Genomic DNA, 14,510 nt, shown 5'->3' on the forward strand with positions numbered 1-14,510 from the left:
TAACACTGTGGCATGCCTTAGTGGCCAATGTACCCTACAAAAATACTTAAAATTAAGCCGATGACTTAGTGCTCCCTTAAGAAGCTTTTCTTTGTAGAATGTCAGTCTCTTTACAAAACAGGTTATGTTCCTGTGTGTCTGGGCCTGTACTCTGAAAGGGTGGCATGTAAAGTCTTTGTAAGATCACCAGTTCTGGGGGGAGGTAGGAGAGACAAGTGCTCAGAATGTAAAATACCCAGTTTCTGTCTCATTAGAAAAATATCCTATGAATTACCAGCCTGTATGCTCAAAGCTGGTCAGGTTAATAAATATACTTGTAGTATGTTTAAGCAAGAGATTCTTCAGAATGGTTTACTTCATCACAAGGTAGAGGGCCACAAAGAAGTAAGAATAATAAAATTTTTATAATCCTAATGTGTAATATGTTTCACATTTAAGCTTACCCACTCCAATGTATATTTTTTTTAAATTATATTGATGTTTCAATTGCATAATTAAGCTGCTGGTTAAAGTAGTGTGTTTCTGTGGCTTGTAATACATTACTATTTAACTTAAAGAAAAACAATGCTGACTTAAAGTTTTATTTTCTTTTGCAAGAGAGAATTTCACATGCAAAAGGTTGAATTATTGTCTGCATACTGAAGTAAAAACTGTTCTGGAAAGGAACAGCTTTAATATTGTGATGCCATATCACAGAGGAGGGCTTTAGCATTCAAAAAATTGCAAATCATTATTTGCAGCCTATGTAAAGCATGTAGTTTAACATATGGCTTGAATTTCGGTTTTTGATCCATATTAAGGTTCATCTTTTTTACCTATTGCGATTACTGTTTTCATGTTGGGTGCACTTTAAATAAAAATTAAAAAAAACCAACTCTTTTATAGGTTGGGTTAAATTTTTTTTGTTCCTGCTCCATCGTCTTTATGAAGGCCTCTGGATTCTGGTTTTCTAGAAGTCTCTAATTTTGTTATGGTCAGTTACCTCCCTTCCATCAATTTTCTTCAGTTTCACTAAGTTGTCATCTACACTTCTTTTCTTACCCTGACAGACTTCTGTTTCTTACTGCTAATGTTAAGATAGGCCATAATTAGATATCAGCCTCTTTAGCAGTACTGCCATGAAGTTCTCTGCACCCTAGGCTACCACTCATCCAGTTGTGTAGTGAGGCAGGGGTACCTTAAGTAAGCGTTGATGTCAGACTAACTGTGGTCTTACAGAGCATGACAGACCTAAATTCACTGCGTCTCTGTGGAAGGAGGAACAGCAAAGCATTGTGATTGGGGCAGTTGGGCCTTGCTCCCTTCCCCACACTGCAGCTGCTGTATATTGTAACCTAGTGCTATCTGAAGGGCTCTCTGGCTTTACATGCACAATATTCTTATGGTTTTAAATGATCCTCTCTGTAGGAAGCTGAAGCTAGGCAGAGGTGGGATTGAGTCTGGATTTCCTGTTCTAGGTTTCAGCTGCTGCTTCCACGACCAGCTTCTGAGTTTTTGGGTGCCATTTTCATTGACAGTCGCATAGTTAGATCAGTATAAGGGAGTGACTGTATGGTTAATTTACATCTATATTGTGCGTAAGATGTACATATGGTAGCATATGATGCAGATGTTAAAAATATTTGACAAATCAGAATTATTAGCTCTGACTCACTGACACGCAGAGGGGTCTGCATCTTGCTTTCCAAATCATAGGGTTTGGAAGGGACTTCCAAAAGCAGCCAGGTGAAAAATGAATTGCTGTGCTGTCCCCAGTGAGTTCAAAGTTGTGGTAGTATGGGAAGGAAGAACAGAGAGTGGAATATTGGAGGTAGGGAGGGTGGGAGAGTAGAGGTATTAAGGTTAAAGACCCAGCTGGGGTTTAGGAGGCTTTATTGTAACAGGTGCAGTGCAGTTGAAGTGTGGCTTTACTGCCTTCAGGTTGAGCTTAGCTCCAGGCTGCTCTACTGTGTAGATAAGGAGCCTAAACTACACTTAAATAGGTTGTCTCCTCCTTCCATCATTATTGTAGAACAGACTGGGGCAGGGGGACAAAGAAATGTGATGAAGCCAGCACTATTGCAGTGTATTTTAAATTCTTGCACTGTGTTAACTATGCTGGACCCAAATTAATTTCTGCAGAACCAGTTGAATGATGTCAGGACTTAAAATCTGTCAGGTCCCTGCCAGACTCCTGGCAAGGCCTACATGATGTTTAATAAACCAGAATTTCCAAGGTGGGTTTTTAGAATACCAAACACTTAGCCCTGTCTATATCACAGAAATCCACATTTGTAGACTGAAAGGCTGCATCTGCCACTATTTGCCAGAAAATTCCTTGACAAGCTCTTCCCAATCTCTTCATGTTTTGAGGTTACAAAGAGTACATGCTTGCACCTGTGTATGCCTTTATGTTTTTCTGGACCTTAATGTATACATCTAGTTTCATTTCATTTGTGTGGAGGTTGTTTCATGAACTCTCTAACAAGACCTAAATTCATTTTACTCCCTGCCTCTTTCTGCTATGGCAGAACCACTGTTCTTATCCACTTAATAAATATATACTTGCCAGGCATCAATTGTACCTGAAGACTTGATGCAATATTTGCTTTACCCCTGCCTTAGTTGCCTCCTAATCTTTTAAGGGTAGAACATGCGTTTCACGCTTCCTGTAACTGTTTCTAAGATACATAACCCAGTCTGTGATACATGTTACTTTACATGAATATGAATTTCGTCCAAGACTGAGCTGTGGAAAAAAAGATGTCTGTATTGTCTCTGTGACTATAGAAAAGACCTCGAAAGCAGTCTGTTCTGGTTTCTTACTGGTACTTTTGTTCCTTCCTACTCCTTCCTCTCATTCATGCCTTGTGTCTGTTTGATATAGTACATCATGTAAGTTTCTGAATTCTAAATGCAATAGTAAATGTTTCTGTAGTTAACTTTAGCTTAACATTTTAAAAATAGATATCATTGAGCAGAATACTGAAAGCAGAAGTTTATTCTTGCAGGATTGTGTGGGTTTAACATCTCAGGTGGAGCCATTTCAACGAAACTCCTCTAAGAGCATATTGTTTTATATGATATATAGTAAAACTGGGTTTTCTGTCACTGTTTACATTTACTGTAGGAATGGATTGTAAACAGAATGAACACAAGGATTGGTGGAGGAGGACTTTTGAGTTGGTAATGCGGTGGTTTTTTCCAATTTTTACACAATTGTAAACAATCTCTATATTTTAGCTGCATTTCCAGGGTCAGTAAGTTCCAGGTATACTAAGAAGCTAAAGTGGGAAATGTGTCTGTCTAAATGCTAACATTTGGGAAATAGTCTCATGAGGAGAGAGTGTTAATCATTAGTAACTTAAAACTCTTGATTTGTTCAGAGATATAAACCAGCCCAGATTATGGGGGTTGGAGGAGCAGTACTTACAAAAGTATCCTTGTTAAATTATTTAAGATAAATAAGCTGGGTTATGTCTGCTAGTCTCAAAGGACAAAAATTTTTTTCAAGGTTGTGTTCACAGTTGAATTGACTTAGTGGTAGAATAGAAGAAGGCAAGGCATTAAAAACAGATTTAAAAAAGTGCAAGGATTGATAAGGTGTAACTATAGTGAAGGGATGTGTTACTGAAGGAAAGGATTTTAAAACTTGTTCTGTGCACATACAGCTATAACTAAACTTTAAGAAAAAAAAACTTAGGCTAGACAAACATGTAAATTAACCTAAATAGACAACTAACAATGCTTGTTAAGTTGCATGTTAATATACTTAAAATTATATCCGTTGGGTCTGTTACAGTCCCGGCTATGCTAAACTGCAACAGCCAGCCAAAACCTCCAAACAGTAGCTTCTGTCTTAATGGATGTAACTCCTTTTGAATGTTGAACCAATTTGACTGAATCAGCCATTAAAATTCCTGCCTTTTTGTATACAAGGGCCTATATGTCTTGTTTGTAGAAGTTCTCATTTCATAATAAGTGGTAGTTTTTAAAGCATCTTAAACTGGCCACTTCACACATGGAACAGCTGTTTAAATACATTTCCTTTTCACTGCAGAAGATCCTTTTGTGGAAATAAGGAGGATGCTTTAAGCAATTGGATGCATTAGGTGGTGGGGATAGTTGAAAGAGGTGTTTCGCTAGGTATTTTCTTACACACTTTGGAGTCATGAGGGTTCATTCTCAGAGGCCTGGGGAAATTGTTAACTCTTGCTTTTAGCAGTAAGGTATAAAACAAGAATTTTTCCTTGAAGGTGATTGATAAATAACTTTTAGTAAATACTAAAAGTCAACTTTGTTTCTTCTGTTCTTCTTCACTCAGACATCCTTTATGAATTCAAATTTGGATTTTGTGCAATTGATCTATTTTGCAGGAAGGAGCTCTTAGACTTCTTGTTGGATAATTTGGTTTTAGGTGTTTTCAGATTTTGAAAACTGTGATCATAAAGATCATTCTACAGTCTTAGTATCTGTGAAACTAAAAATCCGTTGCTATTTATCTGTGTATAAATAATAAAAGGGAAGCTGTGAATCAGACTAGATGGTAATAGTACAGATACTTGTGGACATGGAACGTGCAGTGCTAAAAAATTGTGTGACCTTGAGTGGGTTGTTTGTGGGATAGAAGCCTGATTATGTGGGAGGTATACTGAACACAGTTATCAAAAGCAAAGGGAAGAAGTATTTTTCCAGTTTGTATGCAACAATTCTTTGCATCATTTTTTTTTCAGGCAGCGAAGAAAAGTTAAAAGCCAGCATATACCTGATTAAGTGCAGTTTTACTGTAGTTTAATGTGATCTTAAGTTGCGACTGCTGAAGTCCTGTATAGTTTTGCATCCTCTATTCTGCATCGCATCTGATCCTGAAATCAAGGAGTTGAACCATTAGAAAGTTAATCACTTTTCTAATAGGATTGTTTTTCTGCTGATTTAACTCCCTGAACTGGCTTGTTACAGGATTATAGATGATCATGGGATGAGAGTAACTCAAGTGCTTCTGTTAACCAGAGGGAGGGCCTGAAAATGCTTATCTAGGGGCAGGGTCATGGCAGTGAGCAAACACCCGAGAATTAAGTATTCACACTGTTGGATATTGACTGTTGTGCAAGTACAATTAAAAATACATAATCAAATGCCACATACACTTGAACTGTGATAACAGCAGATCTAAGCACAGAGCGCAGTTAATGTGCAGTTTTCAAAACTGGGATCAAGTGTCTTTCTGGCCATAGTAGAGCTAGGTTAAAAGTCAAGCTCCTTGTTCCCTTTCATTGCATGCTTGCAGATGTCCTCACAGGTCTGATGTGTAACTGAAGGCATCTTTGCTGACGTTCCTAGTTCTGGCAAAACGGTCCAGACTGGAAATCCTAAGTGTTGAGTTCTCCAGTATGTTAGGAGTGATTATTTGTGAAGGTGCAAGGTAATGAGGCCTTGTTTTGGCTCAGATATAACCAAGGCACTGATTTGCCTGCAGTGCAGTTGGCTCTCTGAAATGCGGATGGCTTTTATTCATCCTGGAGATGGATAGGGACAGGAGAAGGAGTGCTCACTGGCTTTAGGAAGTTGGGTATTTTCATACATATGACATAAGGTACAATGAATTCCAAGCAGTCCAGTTTAAAACCCTGATCCTATTATTTTCAATTCTGCAGAGCTCCTATAATTTTTGTCTTACATAACTGTATGGAGAACTTTATCTGCTGCTGCAAAGTGAATATTTGCTAATTTAGGAAATGAGTCTTTTATTTTTTCCAATAAAAGAATGAACATTTTATTACGCTTCTTATACAGAGTAGGAGTCCTGTATCAAACATGCAACATTAATGTAGGATTGCTATGATTATGCATCTCATCAGCATTTATTTTTTCACCAGCTTAATTTATTTCAGCCTTTCTGAGTTTATTGCCCTACATCTGCATAGGTGAAATCAAATTCCTGGAAGCCTTAATTGTTTCACTGCAGTGTCAGCTGTGTTTTGTGTGTCACATGGAAAGGTTTGAGATAATACAACTGAACTACTGCTAAAATAGTTGAGGTGTGCTTCAGTGGCCTATTCTACTTTTTCCTGTTTGAAAGTTACTACTTACAGTGCAGGACCCCGTGCTTCCACAAATGCTCCAGTTGTTTTTGTAGGGTGGGTTTTTTTAATTGTAGGTGACATTATAGTACTCCTGATAGGCATTTTCTGTCTAATTGAATGCAGAACGTTACATGCTTGATTGAACATTTGACAGGTAGATTTTGCTGAGATGTAATATAATGAGAAGCAATGCTTACCACTGGTGTGGTCGAATTTGAATTAGTGCTTTATTGAATAAACAACATTTCAACTTTGGGTCATCTGTAGAGATAACTTACATAAATAGTCTTTAAATTTTGCAAATTTCAGCTTCAGTGCTGTCTTCTATCATGTCTTCTTCTTTTATGATGTCATTTTGGAAGAAATAAAACCACTGGTGGATTTCATACTGTGTTTTGCATCTTAAGCCTATATCAGTTGAACTGTAACATGCAGTATTACAGAGTCAGAATTTTGATGGACTTAGGGTTGTAAAAATATTCATATGGAAATTTATAAATTTACTACTTTTGAGCAGACAACTTTGAGCTACTAATTTTTAATTTGATTTTTTAATCAAAATGATTTTATAATTTAGTTTGCTGTGGGATGTGATACTTGCCTTCCAAGCTACAATGCTTTGCACTGAGCAATTAATGTTAAGAACAACTCGAGAACTGAAACAAAAAGAATAATGGTCTTTAAACTCCTATAAAGCCCCTCCTACTGATTTTTTTTTTGTTTCCACTTTCATGCATGGCTGCTATTACATGTCAGTTTAACAGTTCTGCAACATTTTTGATAATTTGTCCATTTTATAAGTAAATTTAATTTAAAATCTTTTAAGAGATATGCCTTGAATTATATCCTGCTAGTAGGACTGACACAAAAACTGGTAGTGCTGAAAAATATTCAAAAATACGGTAGCTTTTTTTAAATGATCAAGTTGAATTGTAATGTATAACATAAGCAAGTGTTGTATAGTAGTGCATTTGCAGAGGCTGATAAAAGCAAAGGGGCAGGGCACTCCTGAAAATAAAGTTGATGTTCCTAAGTAACTTGGGCTTACTGCATTTGCTAGCCCCAGCTTTTTCTTTCCTTAAGTCATTGTTTTGTACAACACTTCACTGGCAGCTTATTTTCATATAATGCTATTGTAAATGGTCTTCCAGTAAAATCCATTAATAATACCTTGGATTTGTATTCTTGGAACATCTGCTTTCCTTCAGGAGAGATGTGCAATAGTGATGCTCAATAGCGATGCTTGTTAATTTTACTAGACGTCATATCTCTGTATTCTCTAGTTACCTTCTCCTTCACTTTATAAGTTTGATGGCACCTTTGATAGGAGCATCCGTTCTCTCTGTCCTGTTTGCTGTCTTTTTCATCTTCACGAGTTACGTATTGACCTAGATCCAATATTAAGAATTAAAATTATTTCCTTGAAATAACCTTTCAGCAACAGACAGTTTTTTTTAGAATTTTCTGTACAGTAAATAAGTCACACTGCACTATACAATACAGAATCGTATATTCTCGTATATTCTAACAGTAATTATGTAGCTGACTTGTAAAATGTCACAAGAAAGGTCTTGTAGTACTAATTTACAGGTTATTATCGTTACATCTCACGAAGGCAAGAATTTACTTGATCGTGTGATTTGGGACTGCTAACATCTGCCTGAAAATGAGTCAAGTTTGGAAAGTTAGTAAATAAGCTGTTTGGAGTACAGGTCAGAACAATATTTCATGCTTAATAAAAAACTTTGTATCATTTAGGCTTGTAACAAGCATGTATTTTAAGCCTTGTCTGTATGTGATCATCAGATTGTAATTTTTTTCATCTACTTTGTGCTAACAGCGTTAAATCTCAAAAAAAATTTCTGGAGATCATAAAGTAAGATATTTCCACAAGTCTTTAAAAGAACACTTAAGCCTATACTGTAGTAGTAACTATGCCAACAAGTTAACGTTCAATTTGGTAAAGCTTTTCATATAAAAAAAAGTTTTTAAACTCCAATGTGAATGTCTGAGTGTAAAAAAAGTGGTTTAAGGTAGTTAGTACCAAAGTTACAGGAAGGCAACTGTAAGAATGCACTGATTGACAGATCAGAAAGTTAACAAATTGTGCTTGGATAACATGTATATGTTGCTGCTAGAACTGTCATCTCCTAGTCTTCTTGTTAAATCTGTAACTTGTGATATGAAATACTTACTGTCCTGCATATACAGAATGACTCGTGCAGTGACTTGGATTTGTTTGGCTGAGGTCTGCAATAGAAAAATTGGTTTGAATTTACTTTTTGCACCCTAAAAGTTTCAGGTCGGTACAAGTGTTTAAAATTCATAGTGCAATAAATTTTCTGGCAAACTCAAATTTGTTCTAGTGTTTTAGAAACATCTAGTCAGTTTAGTCTAGCGTTTTGCTGGCTCACCAAATATGTAGAACTTGTGGTAAGAGTGCATTATCTTACTGGGACAACTTGTTTTCTAGATAAAGTTACAGTTTAGTAACTCCAGCATAAACTGAGATCTGGAATGTTACATTGTCAGAATGTTGTTGTTAGCTTGACTTTGTAGCTGGAACAGAACTTTTCGAACTCTACTTGTGATCTCTTATGTCTTCTTTTTAATTTTTCTAGGCTGCTGAATATGTCCCAGAAAAAGTGAAGAAAGCTGAAAAGAAACTAGAAGAAAATCCATATGACCTTGACGCTTGGAGCATTCTCATTCGAGAGGCACAGGTTTAGTGACATAGGATTACATTTCCTTATCTATGGTCCACTCACACTATTTGGTTCTGGAGTAAAATCAACATATTCATTTACATAAATCATAATATTGTAAATGCTGTTTTGATTTTCAATTTTTAGAATCAACCTATAGACAAAGCACGGAAGACCTATGAACGCCTTGTTGCCCAGTTCCCCAGTTCTGGCAGATTCTGGAAACTGTACATTGAAGCAGAGGTTAATATTTTTACATTTTTTCTTATATAATATTTAATAGGAGTTTAAGTTTACACTTTCATAAGCATAAATAAGATAGGCACATAATATCTAGGAAAAAGGGGATTTTAAATATGCCTTGCCTTTATTTTGTAAAATAGGTACAAAGGAGTGATTAAAATGAATTCTCAAGTATTGGGTCTTTTATGAGTTGATGATTGTTGCATTATGGAATTGCAACAACATTAAAACCGTTTCAATGGTATTGGAGTGCTTTAGCCTTTTATTTACTTGTCGTGTCAATTTATTGCCTCCCGTGTCATTTATTTAGAGGACTTTTTTTTTATTTATACGTACAAACTTATTTGAATGACTTTCTGTGAATGTTTGGATCTTTTAATTTTTTTGCTTTCTTAGGGAATTGAGTGTTCCTGTGAACAGTGTTTTCAGGGAGGGTGTGGGATGGAAGCTGATTTCTTGAATGAAAATGCTGGGAAAATGCATTAGCACAACTCATTAGCTTCTAAAATCCCAACAAAACTGTGATTGTTTACATAATTGTATAAAACTTCCCACTAAGTGCATTGATCTTTTAAACAGTCTTTAATGACATGCCATGAAAGGCACTGTATAATTGGAATTTTTTTTTTATTTTCTGTAGCTGATATTTAATACTAATACACATGCTTTCTGTGGGCATCTTCTAGCTCCACATTTGTTCTTAAGAGACGGATCTTCTATATGCTAGACTACAGGGGTGGGGACCTGTGTTCTGTAGATGAGAAATGAGATAGCTAAATTTTTTTCCATTTTATGTGAAAATTGCTAAGCAGCAATCTGAATGGCAAAACTGCATTGTATAGTTATTGTATCTTATTTTACATTAAATTACGTATCCAAATGTGTTCTGGCAGTAAATTTTGAAGATTATTGAATGAAATTTGGATCATGGGAATCTAACAGAAATTTTAATATTGCAATTTTTAGTAAGGTGCTATAGTGCAAAAGAGTGCAACCTAAATTTAATATTACCTAATTAAATATCATAGAATTTTCACTATTTTGTTTCCAGTAGCTTGTAGTAGTAGTTGGAATGTTGGCGATTGGACAGATTTGGGAGATTGTGACTGCACTAACACATACAGATGTGTATTTTTCCTTTTCGGACCCTGCAGCCAAATCCATTAGCTTCTTGTACCCTGCAATATTTGCTACAGGATCTAGTCTTTAGAATCTAATCTAGTTTGATGATGACATTAAGTTATCTGATTTCTGTGCTTATTTAAAACCTTGATCTTTCTCATGCCTCAAATTTGAAGTTGAATAAGACTGCCTCAGAAAGCCTGTACTATGTTGTAGATCTTTAAGCAGAAAGTACTATTATCAGTGTAAAGCTTCTTGTCTGAGGCTTCTCATCTTGAACCATGTTCAGAGGTGAATTGACAGACATTACCTCCCTTAATCAACACCTTTTAACTAATTTATAATCTAGTAGTACTTGGAAATATTAACAGTGGCAAAACTTAAAACAGTCTAGGGTATAATTTTTTACGTGCTGCTTCTTCAAGGAAGGAAGATCAGCTTCTACCCAGCAGGTATGGTAACCAGGTAACACAAGGTAAATTTGCGAAGGAAAGAATTGGCATAAAGATCAGTAGCTCGTGTGTGTGTGTGTGTGTCTGCCTGTAACTGCACTTCAAATATAAGAGAAATGGAATACATGATTCTGTTATTCAAAACAATGGAAAAACGTGAACTGTAGAGTTCTGGTAGAGGTTACACTTGAAAAGGGTTATATTTGAAAGAAGTGTAAGAGGTTACTTTTTAGAAATTTATCTTTCATCTTCACAGGCAAATTTTTAAAGTCCCAGTTGTGACTTAGATTTTCAACTTTTCTTTCCTGGTTCCAGTAACTTCTCAAAACTCACATAGTGACTGATTTATCTAGAAAGCAACATGCTTTTCTCTGTCTTTTTTAATATATGTAACCGTTTATAGCTATAAGCTGAAATAACTTTTTATTTCCAAATTTTTCTCTAAAAAATAGACATTCACACAATTGGGCACTCTTGTCAGTGTTGTTTTAAGTTGCGTATCTTATGAACAGTCCCATCTGAGAGTAAATTCAAAATGAAATGTTTTCTCAAATGTTCTTTTAACAGTGTGGTTGAATATAAGTTAAGACTTCAAATAATTTTTGAAGGCTACCTGAGATAGAGGAATTGTTTTGAGGCTTCTTTTATTGCAGCCTTAAGATCTACAAGGAATATAGGGAAGGTATTTTCCAAAAGCTTTTTTCCTTGGAAATCTTAGTAGTCTCCTCCTGCTAGAAAGTTTCTCTTGGACAGTTCAGAAGTATCTTTCCAGCCTTGAGCTGGGAAAGTAAACCTATCGTAAATCTGTATTTAGCATTGGTTTTGATTCACTTTCACTGCCTCAGTGTTTAAATCTGAAAATTGCTAAATCTTCAGTCATCTGTGAGCTGCGTTTTTCCTGATGTCAAAACAAGCATATCACTTCTTAAACATGATAATGTTTCCTCTTTGCATCACAGAAAGAAAAAAAGGGAGAGGAAAGTGGGGGCTGTTTTCTGGCAGGTTGTCTTTCACTAGAGAATTTTTTCCTCTGAACAACATAAATCTGAGCTGAATATTGTTACATAGTGGTGGTCTATTATTGGAAGATGAGCTAAGGTGAGGGTTATGATTATGGCCTTACGAAAAAGGAATTAGCCCTTTAACAGCTGTATTCTTTATAAAATTGTTAGAAATCTTTAAATTTCCCTTTGCCTAACTAGAGGAGTGTGTTCTCTGTAGTCACTTCCAATCTTCAAGTAGAAATCATTGTTTATAATCTACACGAACAGAAACCATTTCCTTGCATATGCCAGTTCATTTTGTAATGTAAAACTTCTAAGAGCAGGCCTTGCTGTGATTACCTCTTGTTTTTATGACAGTGTTTGTTCAGCTCACTGACTTTGTTTTCCTTTTTGTGTACAACTTTGTTCCCTAGTGGAATATAGTGTAAAGCAGTGCTCAGCACTTAGTGTATCATCTAACTTATTGCTATTGATATACAGACTGTGCTGAAGTAACTGAATACTTCATGTTTCCATTTCATGTGCCAAGCACCGACCTATATGCTCTGGTCTCTATTATGACTGGTTTGGTAGTCAGTAGAACATGGAGATTAACTCAGAAGAGCATGCTTTCACAATTTGTTAATGGGAATTCTACTATTAAAATTTGAATTGGTCAAAAAATTTTGATTCTCACACTGGTTCTTATTTCTTCTGACATTCAAAGAAGCAGTTGCAGGACATAGAAATAATAGAATTGGATGAAGCAACTCCCAGCTCACAACGTTTTTGGGTCGTAGCATTTGAATGCTTAAGACTTGCGAGGATAGAGTTTCATTTAGTGAATTTGACAAGACTATGTAGTCTATTTTTGATACATATTTTAGCAAGTAAAATAGTTAATGTACTATTCTGCATCTACTAACATTTAGGAAGTGGTACAGTAATGCCACTCTTCTTACTCAGACTCTTGTTTCCTCTAGTTGCTTAAAGCATATTTTTCTCTTGGTACCTTTTCCGTAAAAATCTACTTCCAGAAAACTTGAATCAATTCACATGTCAGTGCCTCTTTCACAGTTTTAAAGGAACATGTAAGCCTCAGTCCCACATGTGCCATAATGTTAAATTCATAGATCACATGATCTGGATTCTAGCCTGCTCTGCTGATTTGCTGTGTCTTCTTGGGTAAGTTGTTTAACCTGTTTTGCCGTTATTAAAACAGATACCTACCTACCTCACAGGGTTGTTGTGAGGCCTGCTTTAGTGATTAAAGTGCTTTTGGCATCTGGCTAAAAGATGCTACAAAAATGTAAAAATAAATTCTGATGTAATACACCCTATGATCCCATAGGCCCAGCTGTCTATTACTATTTCTTTTGTCTCTTCGACTGTTTGAATCATCTTTTAGATACAGAAAGACTTGATAATGCTTTTCATGCACTTGAAACAGCTTTTACTTTACCAGTGTTGTAAATATTTCAGTAGTTCTGAAGCAAGCATTTGAAGTTGTCACCTTTTTCTCTGCTAGTTTCCCTTGAGAAATCACCAGGTTGAAAATCCTCTTAAGCACATTTATTAACTATGTTCATGTATTTGCAACATTTTTTTTAATGATCTAAAGAATTTTTAGTTCCAGTTGCTCTAAGTGGAAACTTTAATCTGTAATTGTCCTGAACGTTTCAGGCCAGTTCACACCACACCTTTTTACCTTTTTTTGTTGTTGAGTATATTGCATTATATCCTGATCACTTTGAACTGTTGTTAGTAGGGGTTGAAAGGTTGCCATAATTAAAGACTGAAAAATCGTAAGCACAAGACAGTTGACAAATATCCCAAGTCTAGAAACAATAAATTACAAAGCTAGTAACATGTGTGTAAAGTGTTTGGCTGTTAATATGTATTTTTCGTCTTGCGAATTTTGCAAGTAAGACTCCTATGTTACTGCTTGTTCTAAAGAAATGAAACTAGATATATTTGTTCAGATAACTATTTGATATGAACACGTTGAATTCTAGATGTCTCGGTAACAAACCAGATGCTGTATGAGGATTCAGAGGGTGGGACCAAAGCTTAGGGTTGATTGTTTTGCATTTCATCATATGCAATACATCAGTATCTTTAATTCATGTAATTCACACTGGTGTGGATACTAGTCAGAATGTATCATTTAACGTTCTTGTATATGAAAAATGTAAATAAAACCATTTAGAAAAATGATTGTTTTTGTTTAAAATGTTTGTGTTTCTTCAAAGCATTTTCTTCCCCTGTTTTACTTTAATCTGGTTCTGAGTTCAGAAAAAAAGTTGTTATACATACCACCAAAATTCTTCTGCTTGGGGAAAAATGGGAACTGACTTCTGTCAGGATGAAGTTGGAGTGATCAGAAGTCAAAGTAGAATAGACTTCTTGGCTGAGATTGTTTAGTGGTGCTTTCAACTGAAAACATTGTATATATTGCTAGCTGATCTTTGTTAATTTCTTAATGGAAGACATGCCCATTATAATCCATGCCCACCCTGCTAGTCTACCACATTTCTCATAGTAAACTTCTGCTTTCGAGAAACTGCCATGCAGGTGCTCTGTACAAATGTCCATATTGCACATTCTTGACTACCTCAGTCTGAGATTTTTAATCTTTTTTGCAACTGTATTATTTATGATCTTTTCTTACTCATGTGTGGACTTGTTCCATTCCTGTTAATAAATGTTGTTCTGTCTGTGTGATTATTGTAGACTTGCACTAGAAAGCGAATGCGACTTCTTTCCTGTCTTTTCTACTCAATATGTAAATACAGGCACGTACATCTTGCATAGTTGCCATGGTCCTACAAGTTTTATAATATCAGAAAGTTATCCACATAATTGACATTTGTAGTTTCAGAAGATGCGCGGTACAACACTAGTGGGTTTCTTATAATTCTGTTTTCTGTATTTGATCATAAA

General features: G+C 35.7%; 1 protein-coding gene across 6 annotated transcripts in view; it reads left to right on the top strand.

Annotated features, from left to right (window-relative positions):
* Nucleotides 1–14,510, top strand: part of CSTF3 (cleavage stimulation factor subunit 3) — a 52,663-nt gene that overhangs the window by 1,333 nt on the left and 36,820 nt on the right. For all 6 annotated transcript variants that reach the window (XM_082317442.1, XM_082317444.1, XM_082317447.1 and 3 more), the window contains exons 2-3: nucleotides 8,684–8,785; nucleotides 8,915–9,010. In XM_082317442.1, the coding sequence (XP_082173568.1) occupies nucleotides 8,684–8,785; nucleotides 8,915–9,010 (198 nt within the window). The remainder of the gene's footprint in view (nucleotides 1–8,683; nucleotides 8,786–8,914; nucleotides 9,011–14,510) is intronic.

This window comes from Platalea leucorodia, assembly GCF_965183815.1.
Source record: "Platalea leucorodia genome assembly, chromosome: 7".
Lineage (NCBI taxonomy): Eukaryota > Metazoa > Chordata > Aves > Pelecaniformes > Threskiornithidae > Platalea > Platalea leucorodia.